General features: G+C 46.3%; 3 protein-coding genes across 3 annotated transcripts; all 3 read left to right on the plus strand.

Annotated features, from left to right (window-relative positions):
* Positions 1 to 500: 500 nt before the first annotated feature.
* On the plus strand, positions 501 to 13494 carry LOC115086297 (gastrula zinc finger protein XlCGF7.1-like). Its single transcript, XM_029592725.1, has 3 exons — positions 501 to 1304; positions 12097 to 13086; positions 13445 to 13494. Exons 2-3 carry the CDS (start codon positions 12150 to 12152, stop codon positions 13492 to 13494), a joined length of 987 nt encoding a protein of 328 aa, XP_029448585.1. The 5' UTR covers positions 501 to 1304; positions 12097 to 12149.
* A 295-nt stretch (positions 13495 to 13789) lies between these two features.
* On the plus strand, positions 13790 to 16156 carry LOC115086300 (gastrula zinc finger protein XlCGF57.1-like). The gene is made up of 2 exons (XM_029592733.1): positions 13790 to 15104; positions 16109 to 16156. Exons 1-2 carry the CDS (start codon positions 13890 to 13892, stop codon positions 16154 to 16156), a joined length of 1263 nt encoding a protein of 420 aa, XP_029448593.1. The 5' UTR covers positions 13790 to 13889.
* Positions 15129 to 17280, plus strand: LOC115083594 (gastrula zinc finger protein XlCGF57.1-like; the record flags this gene model as incomplete). Its single annotated transcript, XM_029587509.1, has 1 exon — positions 15129 to 17280. A coding segment is annotated over exon 1 (936 nt), but the record flags the coding sequence as incomplete, so codon positions are not given.
* Between the last annotated feature and the right edge of the window lie 375 nt (positions 17281 to 17655).

Here is a 17655-nt window from a genome sequence, read left to right on the forward strand (position 1 = left end):
GATATTCAGTGATTACCTGGGTAAAGTTAGTCTGATTGGAGAAATCCCTGTCCTGTAGTAACCCAGATAACTTTTCCTGGGTATAGTTTGTTGTTTATTTTGGTTTTTGTAGGCCAGAAAGGAGAAAAGTGCATGGGGGTAACTTGCTGGTGCAGTGGTTACTACCCTTAACCTGTTTATATTTACCGCGAGATTGGGCTTCTTTTTGAAGTCATTCGCGGGCTTTTTTTTTTTCCGATTCGCGCGTTGCTTTTTATTGGGCTATTTTTTTCTGCCAGTCGCGTTTTTTTGGGCTTGGTGGGCGGGACTTGTGCTCTGAATCATGTTACAGTGATTGGCTGCTGCTGCTGCTGCTGCGATGAAGCCTGCCCACAGCAGGCGCACCCTATCCCTACATTGCAGCAATAAGCCAATCAGAGCGGAGCTGCAAGCCTTGTTGATGCACGGGACACGTTTTGGGGGCAGAGCCAGGCAGTACCGTCCCTTCAGCATCGCACGCGCAGCATCGCACGCGGGCAGACCCAGGCAGTACCGTCCTGTACAGCATCGCACGCGCAGCACCGCACGCGGGCAGAGCCAGGCAGCACCGTCCTGTACAGCATCGCACGCGCAGCAGCGCACGCGGGCAGACCCAGGCAGCACCGTCCTGTACAGCATCGCACGCGCAGCACCGCACGCGGGCAGACCCAGGCAGCACCGTCCTGTACAGCATCGCACGCGCAGCATCGCACGCGCAGCACCGCACGCGGGCAGACCCAGGCAGCACCGTCCTGTACAGCATCGCACGCGGGCAGAGCCAGGCAGTACCGTCCTGTACAGCATCGCACGCGCAGCACCGCACGTGGGCAGAGCCAGGCAGCACCGTCCTGTACAGCGTCGCACGCGCAGCATCGCACGCGGGCAGAGCCAGGCAGTACCGTCCTGTACAGCATCGCACGCGCAGCACCGCACGTGGGCAGAGCCAGGCAGTACCGTCCTGTACAGCATCGCACGCGCAGCATCGCACGCGGGCAGAGCCAGGCAGCACCGTCCTGTACAGCATCGCACGCGCAGCACCGCACGCGGGCAGAGCCAGGCAGCACCGTCCTGTACAGCATCGCACGCGCAGCACCGCACGCGGGCAGAGCCAGGCAGTACCGTCCTGTACAGCATCGCACGCGCAGCATCGCACGTGGGCAGAGCCAGGCAGTACCGTCCTGTACAGCATCGCACGCACAGCATCGCACGCGGGCAGACCGTCCTGGAACGGGAAGAGCAGCAGCAACAACAGCAAAGAAATCTTCAGACTGTGCAGCTACAGCCAGGTATCAGGAGGGGAGGAATTATTTTTATTTATTTAACAGCTTCTTTTTTTTTTTTAAGTATGTTGGGAGGGGGGAATGAGAGTAGGGGGGGCAGAGATGTGATCGGAGGGGGGCGGGGAGGGGGCAATAAGAGTAGGGGGAGGGGGGAATGAGAGTAGGGGGGGCCAGAGATGTGAGAGGAGGGGGGGCAGAGATGTGATCGGAGGAGGGGGGAATGAGAGGAGGGGGGCCAGAGATGTGATCGGAGGGGGGAGGGGGCAATAAGAGTAGGGGGGGCAGAGATGTGATAGGAGGGGGGAATGAGAGTAGGGGGGGCAGAGATGTGATCGGAGGGGGGAATGAGAGTAGGGGGGGCAGAGATGTGATCGGAGGGGGTGAGGAGGGGGGAATGAGAGTAGGGGGGCCAGAGATGTGATCGGAGGGGGCAATAAGAGTAGGGGGGCAGAGATGTGATCGGAGGGGGGAGGGGGCAATAAGAGTAGGGGCAGAGATGTGATCGGAGGGGGTGAGGAGGGGGGAATGAGAGTAGGGGGGGCCAGAGATGTGTGAGGAGGGGGGAATGAGAGTAGGGGGGGCAGAGATGTGATCGGAGGGGGGTGAGGAGGGGGGAATGAGAGTAGTGGGGGGCCAGAGATGTGCTCGGAGGGGGGGTGAGGAGGGGGGAATGAGAGCCTGGGGGCCAGAGATGTGCGAGGAGGGGGGTGAGGAGGGGGGAATGAGAGCGTGGGGGGCCAGAGATGTGCGAGGAGGGGGGTGGGAGGGGGGAATGAGAGCGTGGGGGGCCAGAAATGTGCGAGGAGGGGGGTGAGGAGGGGGGAATGAGAGTCTGGGGGCCAGAGATGTGCTCGGAGGGGGGTGAGGAGGGGGGGAATGAGAGTAGTGGGGGGCCAGAGATGTGTGAGGAGGGGGGAATGAGAGCGTGGGGGGCCAGAGATGTGTGAGGAGGGGGGAATGAGAGTGTGGGGGGCCAGAGGGGGGTGAGGAGGGGGGAATGAGAGTCTGGGGGCCAGAGATGTGCTCGGAGGGGGGTTAGGAGGGGGGAATGAGAGTAGTGGGGGCCAGAGATGTGTGAGGAGGGGGGAATGAGAGCGTGGGGGCCAGAGATGTGTGAGGAGGGGGGAATGAGAGTCTGGGGGCCAGAGATGTGTGAGGAGGGGGGAATGAGAGCGTGGGGGGCCAGAGATGTGTGAGGAGGGGGGAATGAGAGTCTGGGGGCCAGAGATGGGTGAGGAGGGGGGAATGAGTGTGGGGGCCAGAGATGTGCGAGGAGGGGGGAATGAGAGCGTGGGGGGGGGTGAGGAGGGGGGAATGAGAGCGTGGGGGGCCAGAGATGTGTGAGGAGGGGGGAATGAGAGTCTGGGGGCCAGAGATGTGCTCGGAGGGGGGAATGAGTGTGGGGGCCAGAGATGTGCGAGGAGGGGGGAATGAGCGTGGGGGGGTGAGGAGGGGGGAATGAGAGCATGGGGGGCCAGAGATGTGCTCGGAGGGGGGAATGAGAGTCTGGGGGCCAGAGATGTGCTCGGAGGGGGGTGAGGAGGGGGGAATGAGAGTGTGGGGTGCCAGAGATGTGTGAGGAGGGGGGAATGAGAGCGTGGGGGCCAGAGATGTGTGAGGAGGGGGGAATGAGAGCGTGGGGGGCCAGAGATGTGTGAGGAGGGGGGTGAGAGTCGGGGGCCATATGTGTGAGGAGGGGGGAAGGAGAGCGGGGGGCCAGAGATGTGTGAGGAGGGGGGAATGAGAGTCTGGGGCCAGAGATGTGTGAGGAGGAGGGTGAGGAGGGGGGAATGAGAGCGTGGGGGGCCAGAGATGTGCGAGGGGGGGGAGGGGGGGAATGAGAGCGTGGGGGGGTGAGGAGGGGGGAATGAGAGCGTGGGGGGGGACCAGGATGTGCGAGGAGGGGGAATGAGAGCGTGGGGGCCAAGAGACTGTAGGGCGAGGGAGGGGGAATGAGAGGTGGGAGGAGGGGGGAATGAGAGCGTGGGGGGGGGGCGGTGGGAGTGGGGGGATGAGGGAGGGGGGAATGAGAGCGTGGGGGCCAGAGATGTGCGAGGAGGGGGGAATGAGAGCGTGGGGGGCCAAATAAAATAAAAAATCCCTTTCTGCCAGCTGTGCAGTATAGGGGCTGGGATATATACTGGCAAGGATGAAAAAAGATAGACATTTTGGCAAGACATTCATTTTAATTATCGCAATTCTGCCAAGCCAGGAATAGGTGCCTCTATTCCACTTACTCATATCACAAGTAGTTTTGTCTATTAAAGGTTGATAATTGGTACACGTCGGTCAACCGTGCCGGGACTGAGATGCCCAGGTATTTAATATATGATTTAGCCCATTTAAAGGGGAATTTCCCCTTAATTGTCTGGACCTCCCGTTGGATGAGATTAACATTAAGCAGTTCCGACTTTTCGAGATTCGCTTTAACCCCTGCCACCTCTTTGAACTGCAAGAGTTCGTGCATTACTCCTGCTAAAGAATAGTAGTCGGGGTCAGTAAGGGTGAAGAGGATGTCATCGGCAAATAAAGACATTTTCTAAGCTTGGGTCCCTAATGTTATCCCTTTAACATCCTCAGTGGTGCGAACCCTCATGGAAAAGGCTTCCATATAGAGGGCAAAGGGGATAATGGGCATCCCTGCCTGGTACCCTTCCCTATGGCAAAGGCCTGCCCAAATCCAGCATTGACCTTGACCCGTGCTTGGGGGGTGGAATCATACAACTTCTCTACCCATTGTAGGAAAAAAGGGACCAGACCCCATGTTTTGTAAGGTGGCACATAGAAAAGGCCAGTGTACTAGATCGAATGCCTTTTCAGCGTCTACAGACAACAATACTGCCGGTATCCGTTCCCTCTGCACCCACCACACAAGATCTACTACCTTTCGAATGTTGTTCGCTGCCATGCGCTGTGGCAAAAAAACCCGACCTGGTCAGAATGTACCAGTTGGGGGAGAAAATGATTTAAGTGTGAGTGCCAACACCCTGACTTAAGATCTTCATATCTACATTTATAAGTGAAATAGGTCTATAGGTGTTGTTTTCGGAGTTAGCAGACTGTTAGGAAGTTAGCAATCTGTTGGTATTTAGAGAGTTGTGGGTGGATCCTTGGACCGGTGGCAGATGACCACGCCCCGGGGGGGGGGGGGGGGTAAGATTCTGAGAGAGACCACCGGTCATGGATTATCACCCATTAAACTGGTACAGACTTACCAAACACTGCACATTCTACTTCTTGTTAAACTACTATCATCCTCTTCTTCTTCTCCCAGTTAGAACCATCCTTGTTTTATTGTAACTGATTTTTCTGCGCACTTGTTATAACTTGTTATAATTTGTAAATGTATACTCTCTTGTTATATTTATGCACGTTTTTTAATGTATTGATCACCCCTCGTTTTATGTAAACCGACATGATACGAATTCCGTGAATGCCGGTATAGAAAAAAAACTCAAATAAATACATAAAATGCTCAGAGTGTGGAGACAAGACACCCACTAGTTCTTTATTAGACAGTATACTGAACCACCAGAGGTGGCAGTAGTGAGCTGGAATGCCCGGCTGGGCTGTAGTCCCTCAGATACTGGAACAGTGATCCCTGAAGGCTGAGCTGTAGAGAAAATGAAATATAGTGAGTAGGCAGGGTATGGAGAGTACATGTACCGAACCCGATGGTAACACTTCACGCAATGACTCATAGAAGCCCAGGAGCTGGAACGTATAGACCCTCGAGGAGCGCGTACCTGGTTCCAGGAACGGCTCTGAGAGAGCGATGGTAACTCACTGATGTAGTTGGCAGTGATGACGTCCAGGCAGAAGAGAGTACTGAGTGAGTCTGGGAACGAGGCCCCCGAGGAACGGGTACCCCTGGTAAGTCCGAGGAGGCAGAGTAGCTTAGGTAGTGCAAACTGAACCCTTGCTAGCTCAATCTGTTAGCAAATTCTAAGACCTTATATATCTGACGCGAGTGACGTCATCTTAAGGGGACGCACCCGAGGTTAGCGCCATCGCCGGTACTTCAGTTGGGGCCTCCAGGAAACATGGCAGGTTGCAGCGTCCAGCCGGCCTGGGGATGCCGGAGGGCTTCGGCAGAAGAACACCGCGGCAGCTATTCTTCCCGTGGGCGAAGAGGGAGGCGCCAAAGGGCGGAGAGAGGGCGTCGAGAACCGACGGTCATAACAATACGATCCGTACTGCGTGGGATCTCTCCCCGGCTTGGCTGTTAGCATGATACCCACAACATTTGCTTGGGTACCAAGTCTTCCATTGCCTTGAAGGCTGTTAAAGAACTGAGCTAGAGGTTCTGCAACCAAGGGTGGAGCATTTCTTATAATACGCTCCGGACAGTCCATCCAAGCTGGGGCATTTACCCATCTTAAGGGATTTAATTACCAACTCTATCTCACTAACTGTGATGGGGGCTTCTAAATCACATTGTAGTTCCATATCCTGCAAGTAATGAGCAGTATCGTCCTGTCTAATGGCTTGCTCGGGTTCATATAGCTGTTGGTAAAAGGCAGAGAAGTCTGCACGGATCTCAGAGGAGTCAGATAGCATAAGGCCTGTGGCATCTTTGATTTTTTTTGGATAGTGGCCTGTGATTGCCTCTGTTTTAATTGTCTCACTAGCAGACGGCCCTGCCTTTTTCCCCCCCTTCAAAAAACATCTGTCTAGTCCTTTCAAGGGCATGCATGATCTGTTTATTATCCAGTTGGCAAAGTTCCGACTTAAGGGTTAACAATTTCTGTTAACACTTTTGTGATTAGGTCTGGACATGTTCCTTGGATAGGCCTTCAATAGCCGCTAATAAAGCCAATCTGGCTTGTTGTTCAGAGTGTTTGCACGCGACAGCCCTTGAAATAAATAGCCCCGGTGCGACCGCCGTAGAACATTCCCACAGGGTACAAGGTGAAGTTAAGCTGGAAATATTCATGGCTATGGGCTTTGAGGGTGTGCATAAAAGGTACATCCTGCAGTAAAGATTCGTTCAGTGTCCAGAATCTGTTCCCCCGATCCCCAGGGTCCAGATCGACCTCCAATTAATGGGTGCATGGTCGGACCACGTTATGACATCCATGTCGGCCCTACAAATGTTTTTTTCCCAAAACTTTATCCACAAGTAAAAAATCAATATGTGAATAACGGTCATCAGGTACAGCATAAAAGGTATAGCATCAGGATTTAGAGAAACTATTCCTCCATATGTTAATTAAGTCCCAGTCCAAATAAACACAATGGGATATCTTTATACTCACGATTTTCTCAAAACATCCTATTTAATCTACACATAGAGAAATCTCAGTTTTAATAATTAATTGTGCAAAATAGTTTATTCACAAATATATAAACATAACATCATAAAAATCACTCATCCACACTCACATTCATTCTTTTAAAAACCATCACCCCGCTGACACATAGAAATATATAATGTTTCAAATTTATACAAAAAAGCAACTTTCAAAGAACAATTTAATTATGACTTGATAGAACACTTTTCTTCATATAGTTTCCAAGTTTATAACAGGATACAGTAATCAATGTGCATCCTTTAATTTTTTAAAACGTCCTTCACTCCTATCCGACCTGAAAGATTGTTCGCTGTATATTTCCTTGATCAACTCTAGTCCGACAACGGATCCTTGTTTCACCCTTTTCCAAAGGGCTTCCTCAGGGACAATTTTAATTTCACTGCATTCACCTAATAATTTCAAAAGGATACCCATATAATTATTCAAATATCTCCTCTCAAATACTCTTTACTGCTTATCTCAAAAAACGAACGCTGATTTCTCAAAAAATCGCTCAATGTTTATATGCTCAACCCTACCAAACTCACCTTTCAAATAGATTTTATTATATTTCAATGTCCTTCCATCTGGTTCTTAACCTATAATGCTTACAGTTCTTTATAAAAAACCTATAACGATAAAACACATTTACCGGGTGAGAACAGCTATCATCTATACCGAAATAACTTCCAATAAATTATATCTCACGATATAAAGATATTAAATTCATACCTTCCAACAAGAGGACCACGCTCTCCACCAACAGACAAACCTCTGAGTGTCAGGAAAAGACATAATAACGTAAGGTATCAACTCTAATACGTATATATCTGAAACTCCACCTACTCACATACAAATCAACCAATAGTCTATTTCCACTCAAAATTGAGGATACTCCTTACTTTAAAAAGGCCTCCCACTCGATGGGTCCATTCAGGCCCCTAGGGGCCACCGTACCCCATTGAAAAATCATGCGTTGTTCCAAGCGATGTAATACTGCAGATAAATTACCTCCCAATCGGAGCTTCACTTGTTTTAACACCACAAACTTCAAATCCTTCACTGTATGCCCTGCTTGCAACCAATGTTCAACCAATGGGATAGATAATTTGCCAGCTATAATGCGACTTCGATGTTCTATAATTCGAGTTTTAACTTTTCTACATGTCTGTCCAATATACACCATTTTGCATGGGCAAATTAAAGCGTAAATTACCCCACATGATTCACAAGAGAAACGTCCCATTATTTTATATGAATATTTTAAATAAGAAGTCTTCAGTTCCTTAGTCTGTAACACATGACTACAAACCGAACAATTGTTGCAGGGGGTAAATCCCCACTCATTCTGATCCTCAACGTTATTGTCAATACTCCTGGATTTACACAATATATTCCCCAAATTTTGTCTTCTTTGAATAGCAAAAATTGGTTTTTCTGAAAATGTCGGAATCGATGACAGTACCTGCCAATGGTTCAAAATGCTTTGTTTAATTGCGACTGTTCTTGACAAATAAGGAATAGCACATACCACTCTGGATAGTTTAGATTTCTCATTTTGAATCAACAAATTGACTCTGTTAGCAAAAAGAGCTCTTTTATAAGCTTTCCTTACCACCTTCGATTCATAGCTGGCAAATTATCTATCCCATTGGTTGAACATTGGTTGCAAGCAGGGCATACAGTGAAGGATTTGAAGTTTGTGGTGTTAAAACAAGTGAAGCTCCGATTGGGAGGTAACTTATCTGCAGTATTACATCGCTTGGAACAACGCATGATTTTTCAATGGGGTACGGTGGCCCCTAGGGGCCTGAATGGACCCATCGAGTGGGAGGCCTTTTTAAAGTAAGGAGTATCCTCAATTTTGAGTGGAAATAGACTATTGGTTGATTTGTATGTGAGTAGGTGGAGTTTGAGATATATACGTATTAGAGTTGATACCTTACGTTATTATGTCTTTTCCTGACACTCAGAGGTTTGTCTGTTGGTGGAGAGCGTGGTCCTCTTGTTGGAAGGTATGAATTTAATATCTTTATATCGTGAGATATAATTTATTGGAAGTTATTTCGGTATAGATGATAGCTGTTCTCACCCGGTAAATGTGTTTTATCGTTATAGGTTTTTTATAAAGAACTGTAAGCATTATAGGTTAAGAACCAGATGGAAGGACATTGAAATATAATAAAATCTATTTGAAAGGTGAGTTTGGTAGGGTTGAGCATATAAACATTGAGCGATTTTTTGAGAAATCAGCGCTCGTTTTTTGAGATAAGTAGTAAAGAGTATTTGAGACGAGATATTTGAATAATTATATGGGTATCCTTTTGAAATTATTAGGTGAATGCAGTGAAATTAAAATTGCCCCTGAGGAAGCCCTTTGGAAAAGGGTGAAACAAGGATCCGTTGTCGGACTAGAGTTGATCAAGGAAATATACAGCGAACAATCTTTCAGGTCGGATAGGAGTGAAGGACGTTTTAAAAAATTAAAGGATGCACATTGATTACTGTATCCTGTTATAAACTTGGAAACTATATGAAGAAAAGTGTTCTATCAAGTCATAATTAAATTGTTCTTTGAAAGTTGCTTTTTTGTATAAATTTGAAACATTATATATTTCTATGTGTCAGCGGGGTGATGGTTTTTAAAAGAATGAATGTGAGTGTGGATGAGTGATTTTTATGATGATATGTTTATATATTTGTGAATAAACTATTTTGCACAATTAATTATTAAAACTGAGATTTCTCTATGTGTAGATTAATTAAGTCCCAGTCCGCCATGATATCTTTTAGTCAGGATATGATATGATATGATGAGATTTAGAGTGGGATGGATGAGAGTTGTCCAAGTCCCTGCCGCAAGGTAAGGGTGAAGTCACCTCCCATAAGGATTATACCTTCCGCATGGGATATCTCCTGCAAGAAAGCATCTTGGTCCCTGGTTCGGGGTGTAGAGAGATACCAGGGTATAGATTTGAGTACCAATCCGTATTTTCAATAGTAAAAACCTCCCAGAGGGATCTGTTACCGGTGCAATAAATTAAAAAAACAGCTGAGCAGAGATCAAGATCCCTGCCCCAGTATATTTTAGAGGCTTTCCCGCTGGCAGCTAAATATAAATGAGGGAATTCCTTAAAGGCTAAAAGGTGTTCGTGCTTACGCCTGAGATGCGTTTCCTGTATGTAAGCTATGTCTGCCTTCTGATGTAACAGTTCCTTGTGGAGGAGGAACAGTTTCCTGTAAGTATATTTAAACCTTTAACATTTAGAGAAATTATTTTAACCATGAGAGAGACTAACCCTAGAGCTTTCTCTAAAGCATATGCTGCCTAAACCCCAAGAGCCTAAAAGCATAAAACGGCAGAGATTTCGACTCATGAATAAAAAGTACTTTTATTTTATTTTATTTTTATTTATTTATTTAAGTTTTTTTCTATACCGGCATTCATGATAAGATCATATCATGCCGGTTTACATATAACAGGGGGTGCAAAAACTGTTCTTTTAACACGTGCGGAGGAAGTAAAAGTTACAATAAAACAAGGTTGTAGAACTGGGGGAGGAAGGAGACAAGGATAGCAGCGTAAAAATTTTCTAAAATCTATTCAGAAAGAGAGAAGTGGAAAACCCCAAAGTGATTGACTCCACCACACCCCAATTTTCCTTCCAGAAAGATTCCCTAACCCAGTGTGAATCAAAACCCAGGGGCTACATAAAGTGCAGCGAGACTGGCCCACACCTGACCCCTCCCTCCCTCCCTCTCCCATTCAGATATGAAGAAAAACACAAAAGACTAGAATCCAGCTTTAAGAGAAATGAAAAGCGTTGGATCTGTCCATGGTTACGCCACCATAGTCAGTGTGCCTGTCGTGCAGGCAATACAATAAACCCGAGCTGACACCAAATAAGTGATGATTCACAACAGCAAAATGACTAATGACTGATTATAGAGCTCCCTAATCAGTCAAACAATAACGGATTCACCATGGTGAGCACCCAGGTGCTTCATCCTGTATCCACTGTCTGTGTCACGCTCTGTGCTTGTCTATGAAGCCTACCTCGGCCCTGCCGCCGACATCTTGGTGTGGCATCTATAGGTTTAGCCACATCTGGTTTAGGGTTGGCTGTAAAATTGAAAGCAATTCCTGCTTGTGTGAAGCTTTCAGCTGCCATTGCGAGGGATTTCACTCTGTAGGTGATGCCCTGACACTGGAAGATTAATGCAAACGAGAAGGCCCAGCGAATGTCTTCCCCACTCATAGAACGCAGTTGCCTCTCCTATAGCATAAAGTGCTTCTGCAAGGTGGATGGCACCAAGTCATTGTAAATAGACAGATCAATGTTTTGCCACTGCCAGTGGGGGTTGGAGAGCGCCAGCCTGATTATTTCCAATTTCATTTTGAAGTTATGAAATTTCAGGATGATATCCCTAGGTTGGTTGTCACGGCTGGACAGAAGAACTTTGCATATATTCAGAGCTGTCTCCATGATATCTTTATACTGCTTCTCATCTGGAACTCCCCCAGATCCGAATATTGGTGTGGCACGAGCGGTTTTCAAGGTCCTCCCCCTTTTCCGCCATGGTCTCAAGCTCTGATGAGAGCTGTTTGGTTTGTGCAGAGAGCGAGTCCATCATGGCGCTTTGGGTGTCGGCCCGAATATCTAGGTCATCTACGTGGTGGCTCATAGAATTCAAATCATCCCTCATCTCCGCAATAGTTGCCATCAGTTAGGCTCTGTGACTTTTTTTTAGATCTGTCCGCAGTTCAATGAACCAACCTCGTATTTCAGTCCAAGTCAGCAGATCCATGTTAGATGCCCCTGGAAGCTGTGGAGTGGAGGGCAGAGTCTCTAGGCCCAGCTCTGTCTCTTCAGCCCTATCCCCTGGTTCATTCGTGGCCTGTGTGCCTTCAGTGGGCAGACTCTTCACCGCGATTTTACTGAAGGAAAATTGTTTTAAGTCGGTGGTTCTCTTGTGCGTAGTCATCTCTGAGGCACCACACACCACTCTAGCTATTATGTTTGCTAATAGTCTGGTTTCTCACTCTTAATTTGCTGGTTTGGGAGAGAGTGGGCGCGGAGCTGTTAAATTATGCGGCCATATTGAATCGCTGCTCTTGAGCGCCCCCGCCCCATCCACCACACTTTCTGTGAAGAAAAAATATCTCTTGATATTATTCCTAGTCCCCCCTTGGAACCTTTGCTCTACAAATTGTTTTCCATGCAAAAGAAGTTTACTGCTTGAGCATTATTACCTTTCAGGTAAGGAAGTGTCTCTATCATATCTCCCCCTTTCTCCTCCTCTAGGTTATACATATTTAGGAGCTCATCTCAAAAGGCTTTTGGTGCAAACCCCATTGTTAGAAAGTTTTCATGGTCACCAGGGTTGGTCAGAAATGCGCAGTTCTGTCGCTGTGTGGTACTGCCAGAGCAGTGATTATAGGATCAGAAACCCAGATCTGTTTGCATGGTCACTAAAGCATGATTAATGTCTTCTATCAACAGCAAGTAATGAGGTCACACAGCACATAAAGGAGGAGAAGCGAGAAGAACATCCTATGGAAGAAGGACTGATCCCAAAAGAATCAGGAAATGTCTGTGAGAATGTTTCGCAAGGGACTGAGAGGAGAAATACAAGGAAGAGTCAGCAGGAGTTGGAGAAGAAGCAGAGGAGAGGAGGAGACTCACGGGATGGAGTCACTGAATGTGAGATGGAGGTCAAAGTCATGCCTGAGCAGCAGAGAAACGTGAGCACAGAGCGACCCTTCCAGAGCAATAACAGTGATCCAAAGATTTCTGACCTTCACCATAGGCAGGGGAAAGGGAAGAAATCCTTTCTGTGTGACTCCTGTGATAAAAGCTTTGGTAAGGAATTGCAATTAATATTGCACCAGAAATCCCACCCCCTCCAAACACTATTTCTATGCAATAAATGTGGGAAAAGCGTCACGCAGAACAAAACTCTAAAAGTGCATCTAAATATACATAAACCAGAGAAACCCTTCTCCTGCAGTGATTGGAGGAAAAGTTTAAGTAGTAAGTATAAGCTAAAATTACATTACAAAATACACACTAGAGCGAGACCTTTCTCTTGCACTAAAGGTGGAAAATGTTTTGTTAGGAACAAAAACCTCTCAAAATACCAGCAAATCCACACTGGAAACAAAGCATTTACCTGCACCGAGTGTGGGAAAAGCTTCCGTCATAAGGATATGCTAATGTGGCACCAGCGCATCCACCCAGCAGAGCGACCATTCTCCTGTACTGAATGTGGAAAACATTTCATCAGCAAAACACGCCTCTCCCAACACCAAAAATTTCACACAGATGAAAGACCATACATGTGTACTGAATGTAATAAAAAATTCACTGAGAAGGGTATCCTCACCAGTCACAAGAGAATCCACACAGGGGAACAACCATTCTCATGTAGTGAATGTAATAAAAGCTTCCCTGTGAAGAGTGCCCTCACAAGTCACATGAGAATCCACACAGGTGCGCGACTATTCTCATGTAGTGAATGTAATAAAAGGTTCAGTCTGAAGGGTGCCCTCACAAGTCACATGAGAATCCACACAGGGGAGCGACCATTCTCATGTAGTGAATGTAATAAAAGCTTCCCTGTGAAGAGTGCCCTCACAAGTCACATGAGAATCCACACAGGAGAGCGACCATTCTCATGTAGTGAATGTAATAAAAGATTCACTGAGAAGGGTGCCCTCACAAGTCACATGAGAATCCACACAGGGGAGCGACCATTCTCATGTAGTGAATGTAATAAAAGCTTCAGTTGGAAGAGTGCCCTCACAAGTCACATGAGAATCCACACAGGTGAGCGACTATTCTCATGTAGTGAATGTAATAAAAGATTCAAGCGGAAGGGTGCCCTCAAAGGTCACATGAGAATCCACACAGGGGAGCGACCATTCTCATGTAGTGAATGTAATAAAAGATTCACTGAGAAGAGTACCCTCAGAGGTCACATGAGACTCCACACAGGGGAGCGACCATTCTCATGTAGTGAATGTAATAAAAGATTCACTGAGAAGGGTGCCCTCACAAGTCACATGAGAATCCACACAGGGGAGCGACCATTCTCATGTAGTGAATGTAATAAAAGATTCAGTTGGAAGGCTGCCCTCACAAGTCACATGAGAATCCACACAGGGGAGCGACCATTCTCATGTAGTGAATGTAATAAAAGATTCAGTCTGAAGGGTGCCCTCACAAATCACTTGAGAATCCACACAGGGGAGCGACCATTCTCATGTAGTGAATGTAATAAAAGCTTCCTTGTAATGAGTGCCCTCATAAGTCACAAAAGAATCCACACAGGTGAGCGACTATTCTCATGTAGTGAATGTAGTAAAAGCTTCTCTGAGAAGAGTGCCCTCACATGTCACATGAGAATCCACACAGGGGAGCGACTATTCTTATGTAATGTATGTAATAAAAGATTCACTGAGAAGGGAACCCTCACAAAACACATGAGAATCCACACCGGTGAGCGACTATTCTCATGTAGTGAATGTAATAAAAGATTCAGTCGGAAGGGTGCCCTCACAAGTCACATGAGAATCCACACAGGGGAGCGACCATTCTCATGTACTGAATGTAATAAAAGATTCACTGTAAAGAGTGCCCTCACAAGTCATATAAGAATCCACACAGAGGAGCAACCGTACTCATGTAGTGAATGTAATAAAAGATTCAGTCTGAAGGGTGCCCTCACAAGTCACATGAGAATCCACACAGGGGAGCGACCATTCTCATGTACTGAATGTAATAAAAGATACATTGAGAAGGGTGCTCTCTCAAAACACATGAGAATCCACACAGGGGAGCGACCATTCTCATGTAGTGAATGTAATAAAAGATTCACTGAGAAGAGTACCCTCACAAAACACATGAGCATCCACACAGGGGAGCGACCATTCTCATGTAGTGAATGTAATAAAAGCTTCCCTGTGAAGAGTGCCCTCACAAGTCACATGAGAATCCACACAGGGGAGCGACCATTCTCATGTAGTGAATGTAATAAAAGATTCAGTCTGAAGGATGCCCTCACAAGTCACATCAGAATCCACACAGGGGAGCGACCATTCTCATGTACTGAATGTAATAAAAGATACATTGAGAAGGGTGCTCTCTCAAAACACATGAGAATCCACACAGGGGAGCGACCATTCTCATGTAGTGAATGTAATAAAAGATTCACTGAGAAGAGTACCCTCACAAAACACATGAGAATCCACACAGGGGAGCGACCATTCTCATGTAGTGAATGTAATAAAAGCTTCCCTGTGAAGAGTGCCCTCACAAGTCACATGAGAATCCACACAGGGGAGCGACCATTCTCATGTACTGAATGTAATAAAAGATTCAGTCTGAAGGATGCCCTCACAAATCACATGAGAATCCACACAGGGGAGCGACCATTCTCATGTACTGAATGTAATAAAAGATTCATTTGGAAGGGTGCCCTCACAAGTCACATGAGAATCCACACGGGAGCGACCATTCTCATGTACAGAATGTAATAAAAGATTCAGTTGGAAGGGTGCCCTCACAAGTCACATGAGAATCCACACAGGGGAGCGACCATTCTCATGTAGTGAATGTAATAAAAGCTTCCTTGTAATGAGTGCCCTCATAAGTCACAAGAGAATCCACACAGGTGAGCGACTATTCTCATGTAGTGAATGTAGTAAAAGCTTCTCTCTGAAGAGTGCCCTCACATATCACATGAGAATCCACACAGGGGAGCGACTATTCTCATGTAGTGAATGTAATAAAAGCTTCGCAGTGAAGCGTAGCCTCACCAGACACATGACAATCCACACAGGTGAGCAACCATTCTCATGTACTGAATGAAATAAAAGCTTCCCTGTGAAAAGTTTCCTCACAAGACACATAAGAATCCACACAGGTGAGCGACTATTCTCATGTAGTGAATGTAATAAAAGCTTCCCTGTGAAGAGTTCCCTCAGAAGTCACATAAGAATCCACTCAGGTGAGCGACTATTCTCATGTAGTGAATGTAATAAAAGCTTTGCAGTGAAGCGTAGCCTCACCAGACACATGCCAATCCACACAGGTGAGCAACCATTCTCATGTACTGAATGAAATAAAAGCTTCCCTGTGAAAAGTTTCCTCACAAGACACATAAGAATCCACACAGGTGAGCGACTATTCTCATGTAGTGAATGTAATAAAAGCTTCCCTGTGAAGAGTTCCCTCACAAGTCACATAAGAATCCACTCAGGTGAGCGACTATTCTCATGTAGTGAATGTAATAAAAGCTTTGCAGTGAAGCGTAGCCTCACCAGACACATGACAATCCACACAGGTGAGCAACCATTCTCATGTACTGAATGAAATAAAAGCTTCCCTGTGAAAAGTTTCCTCACAAGACACATAAGAATCCACACAGGTGAGCGACTATTCTCATGTAGTGAATGTAATAAAAGCTTCCCTGTGAAGAGTTCCCTCACATGTCACATAAGAATCCACATAGGTGCGCGACTATTCTCATGTAGTGAATGTAATAAAAGCTTCGCAGTGAAGCGTAGCCTCACCAGACACATAAGAATCCACACAGGTGAGCAACCGTTCTCATGTAGTGAATGTAATAAAAGATTCAGTCTGAAGGGTGCCCTCACAAGTCACTTGAGAATCCACACAGGGGAGCGACCATTCTCATGTACTGAATGTAATAAAAGATACATTGAGAAGGGTGCTCTCTCAAAACACATGAGAGTCCACACAGGGGAGCGACCATTCTCATGTAGTGAATGTAATAAAAGCTTCCCTGTGAAGAGTTCCCTCACAAGTCACATAAGAATCCACACAGATGAGCAACCGTTCTCATGTACTGAATGTAATAAAAGATTCACTGTAAAGAGTGCCCTCACAAGTCATAAAGGAATCCACACAGAGGAGCAACCGTTCTCATGTAGTGAATGTAATAAAAGATTCAGTTGGAAGGGTGCCCTCACAAGTCACATGAGAATCCACACAGGGGAGCGACCATTCTCATGTACTGAATGTAATAAAAGATACATTGAGAAGGGTGCTCTCTCAAAACACATGAGAGTCCACACAGGGGAGCGACCATTCTCATGTAGTGAATGTAATAAAAGATTCAGTCTGAAGGGTGCCCTCACAAGTCACTTGAGAATCCACACAGGGGAGCGACCATTCTCATGTACTGAATGTAATAAAAGATACATTGAGAAGGGTGCTCTCTCAAAACACATGAGAGTCCACACAGGGGAGCGACCATTCTCATGTAGTGAATGTAATAAAAGCTTCCCTGTGAAGAGTTCCCTCACAAGTCACATAAGAATCCACACAGATGAGCAACCGTTCTCATGTACTGAATGTAATAAAAGATTCACTGTAAAGAGTGCCCTCACAAGTCATAAAGGAATCCACACAGAGGAGCAACCGTTCTCATGTAGTGAATGTAATAAAAGATTCAGTTGGAAGGGTGCCCTCACAAGTCACATGAGAATCCACACAGGGGAGCGACCATTCTCATGTACTGAATGTAATAAAAGATACATTGAGAAGGGTGCTCTCTCAAAACACATGAGAGTCCACACAGGGGAGCGACCATTCTCATGTAGTGAATGTAATAAAAGATTCACTGAGAGGAGTACCCTCACAAAACACATGAGAATGCACACAGGGGAGCGACCATTCTCATGTAGTGAATGTAATAAAAGCCTCCCTGTGAAGAGTGCCCTCACAAGTCACATGAGAATCCATACAGGGGAGCGACCATTCTCATGTAGTGAATGTAATAAAAGATACAGTCTGAAGGGTGCCCTCACAAGTCACATGAGAATCCACACGGGAGCGACCATTCTCATGTAGTGAATGTAATAAAAGCTTTCCTGTGAAGAGTTCCCTCACAAGTCACATGAGAATCCACACAGGTGAGCGACTGTTCTCATGTAGTGAATGTAATAAAAGATTCACTGAGAGGAGTACCCTCACAAAACACATGAGAATTCACACAGGGGAGCGACCATGATGGCAGAAAAAGACCAAATGGCT

Source organism: Rhinatrema bivittatum, chromosome 2, assembly GCF_901001135.1.
Source record: "Rhinatrema bivittatum chromosome 2, aRhiBiv1.1, whole genome shotgun sequence".
NCBI lineage: Eukaryota > Metazoa > Chordata > Amphibia > Gymnophiona > Rhinatrematidae > Rhinatrema > Rhinatrema bivittatum.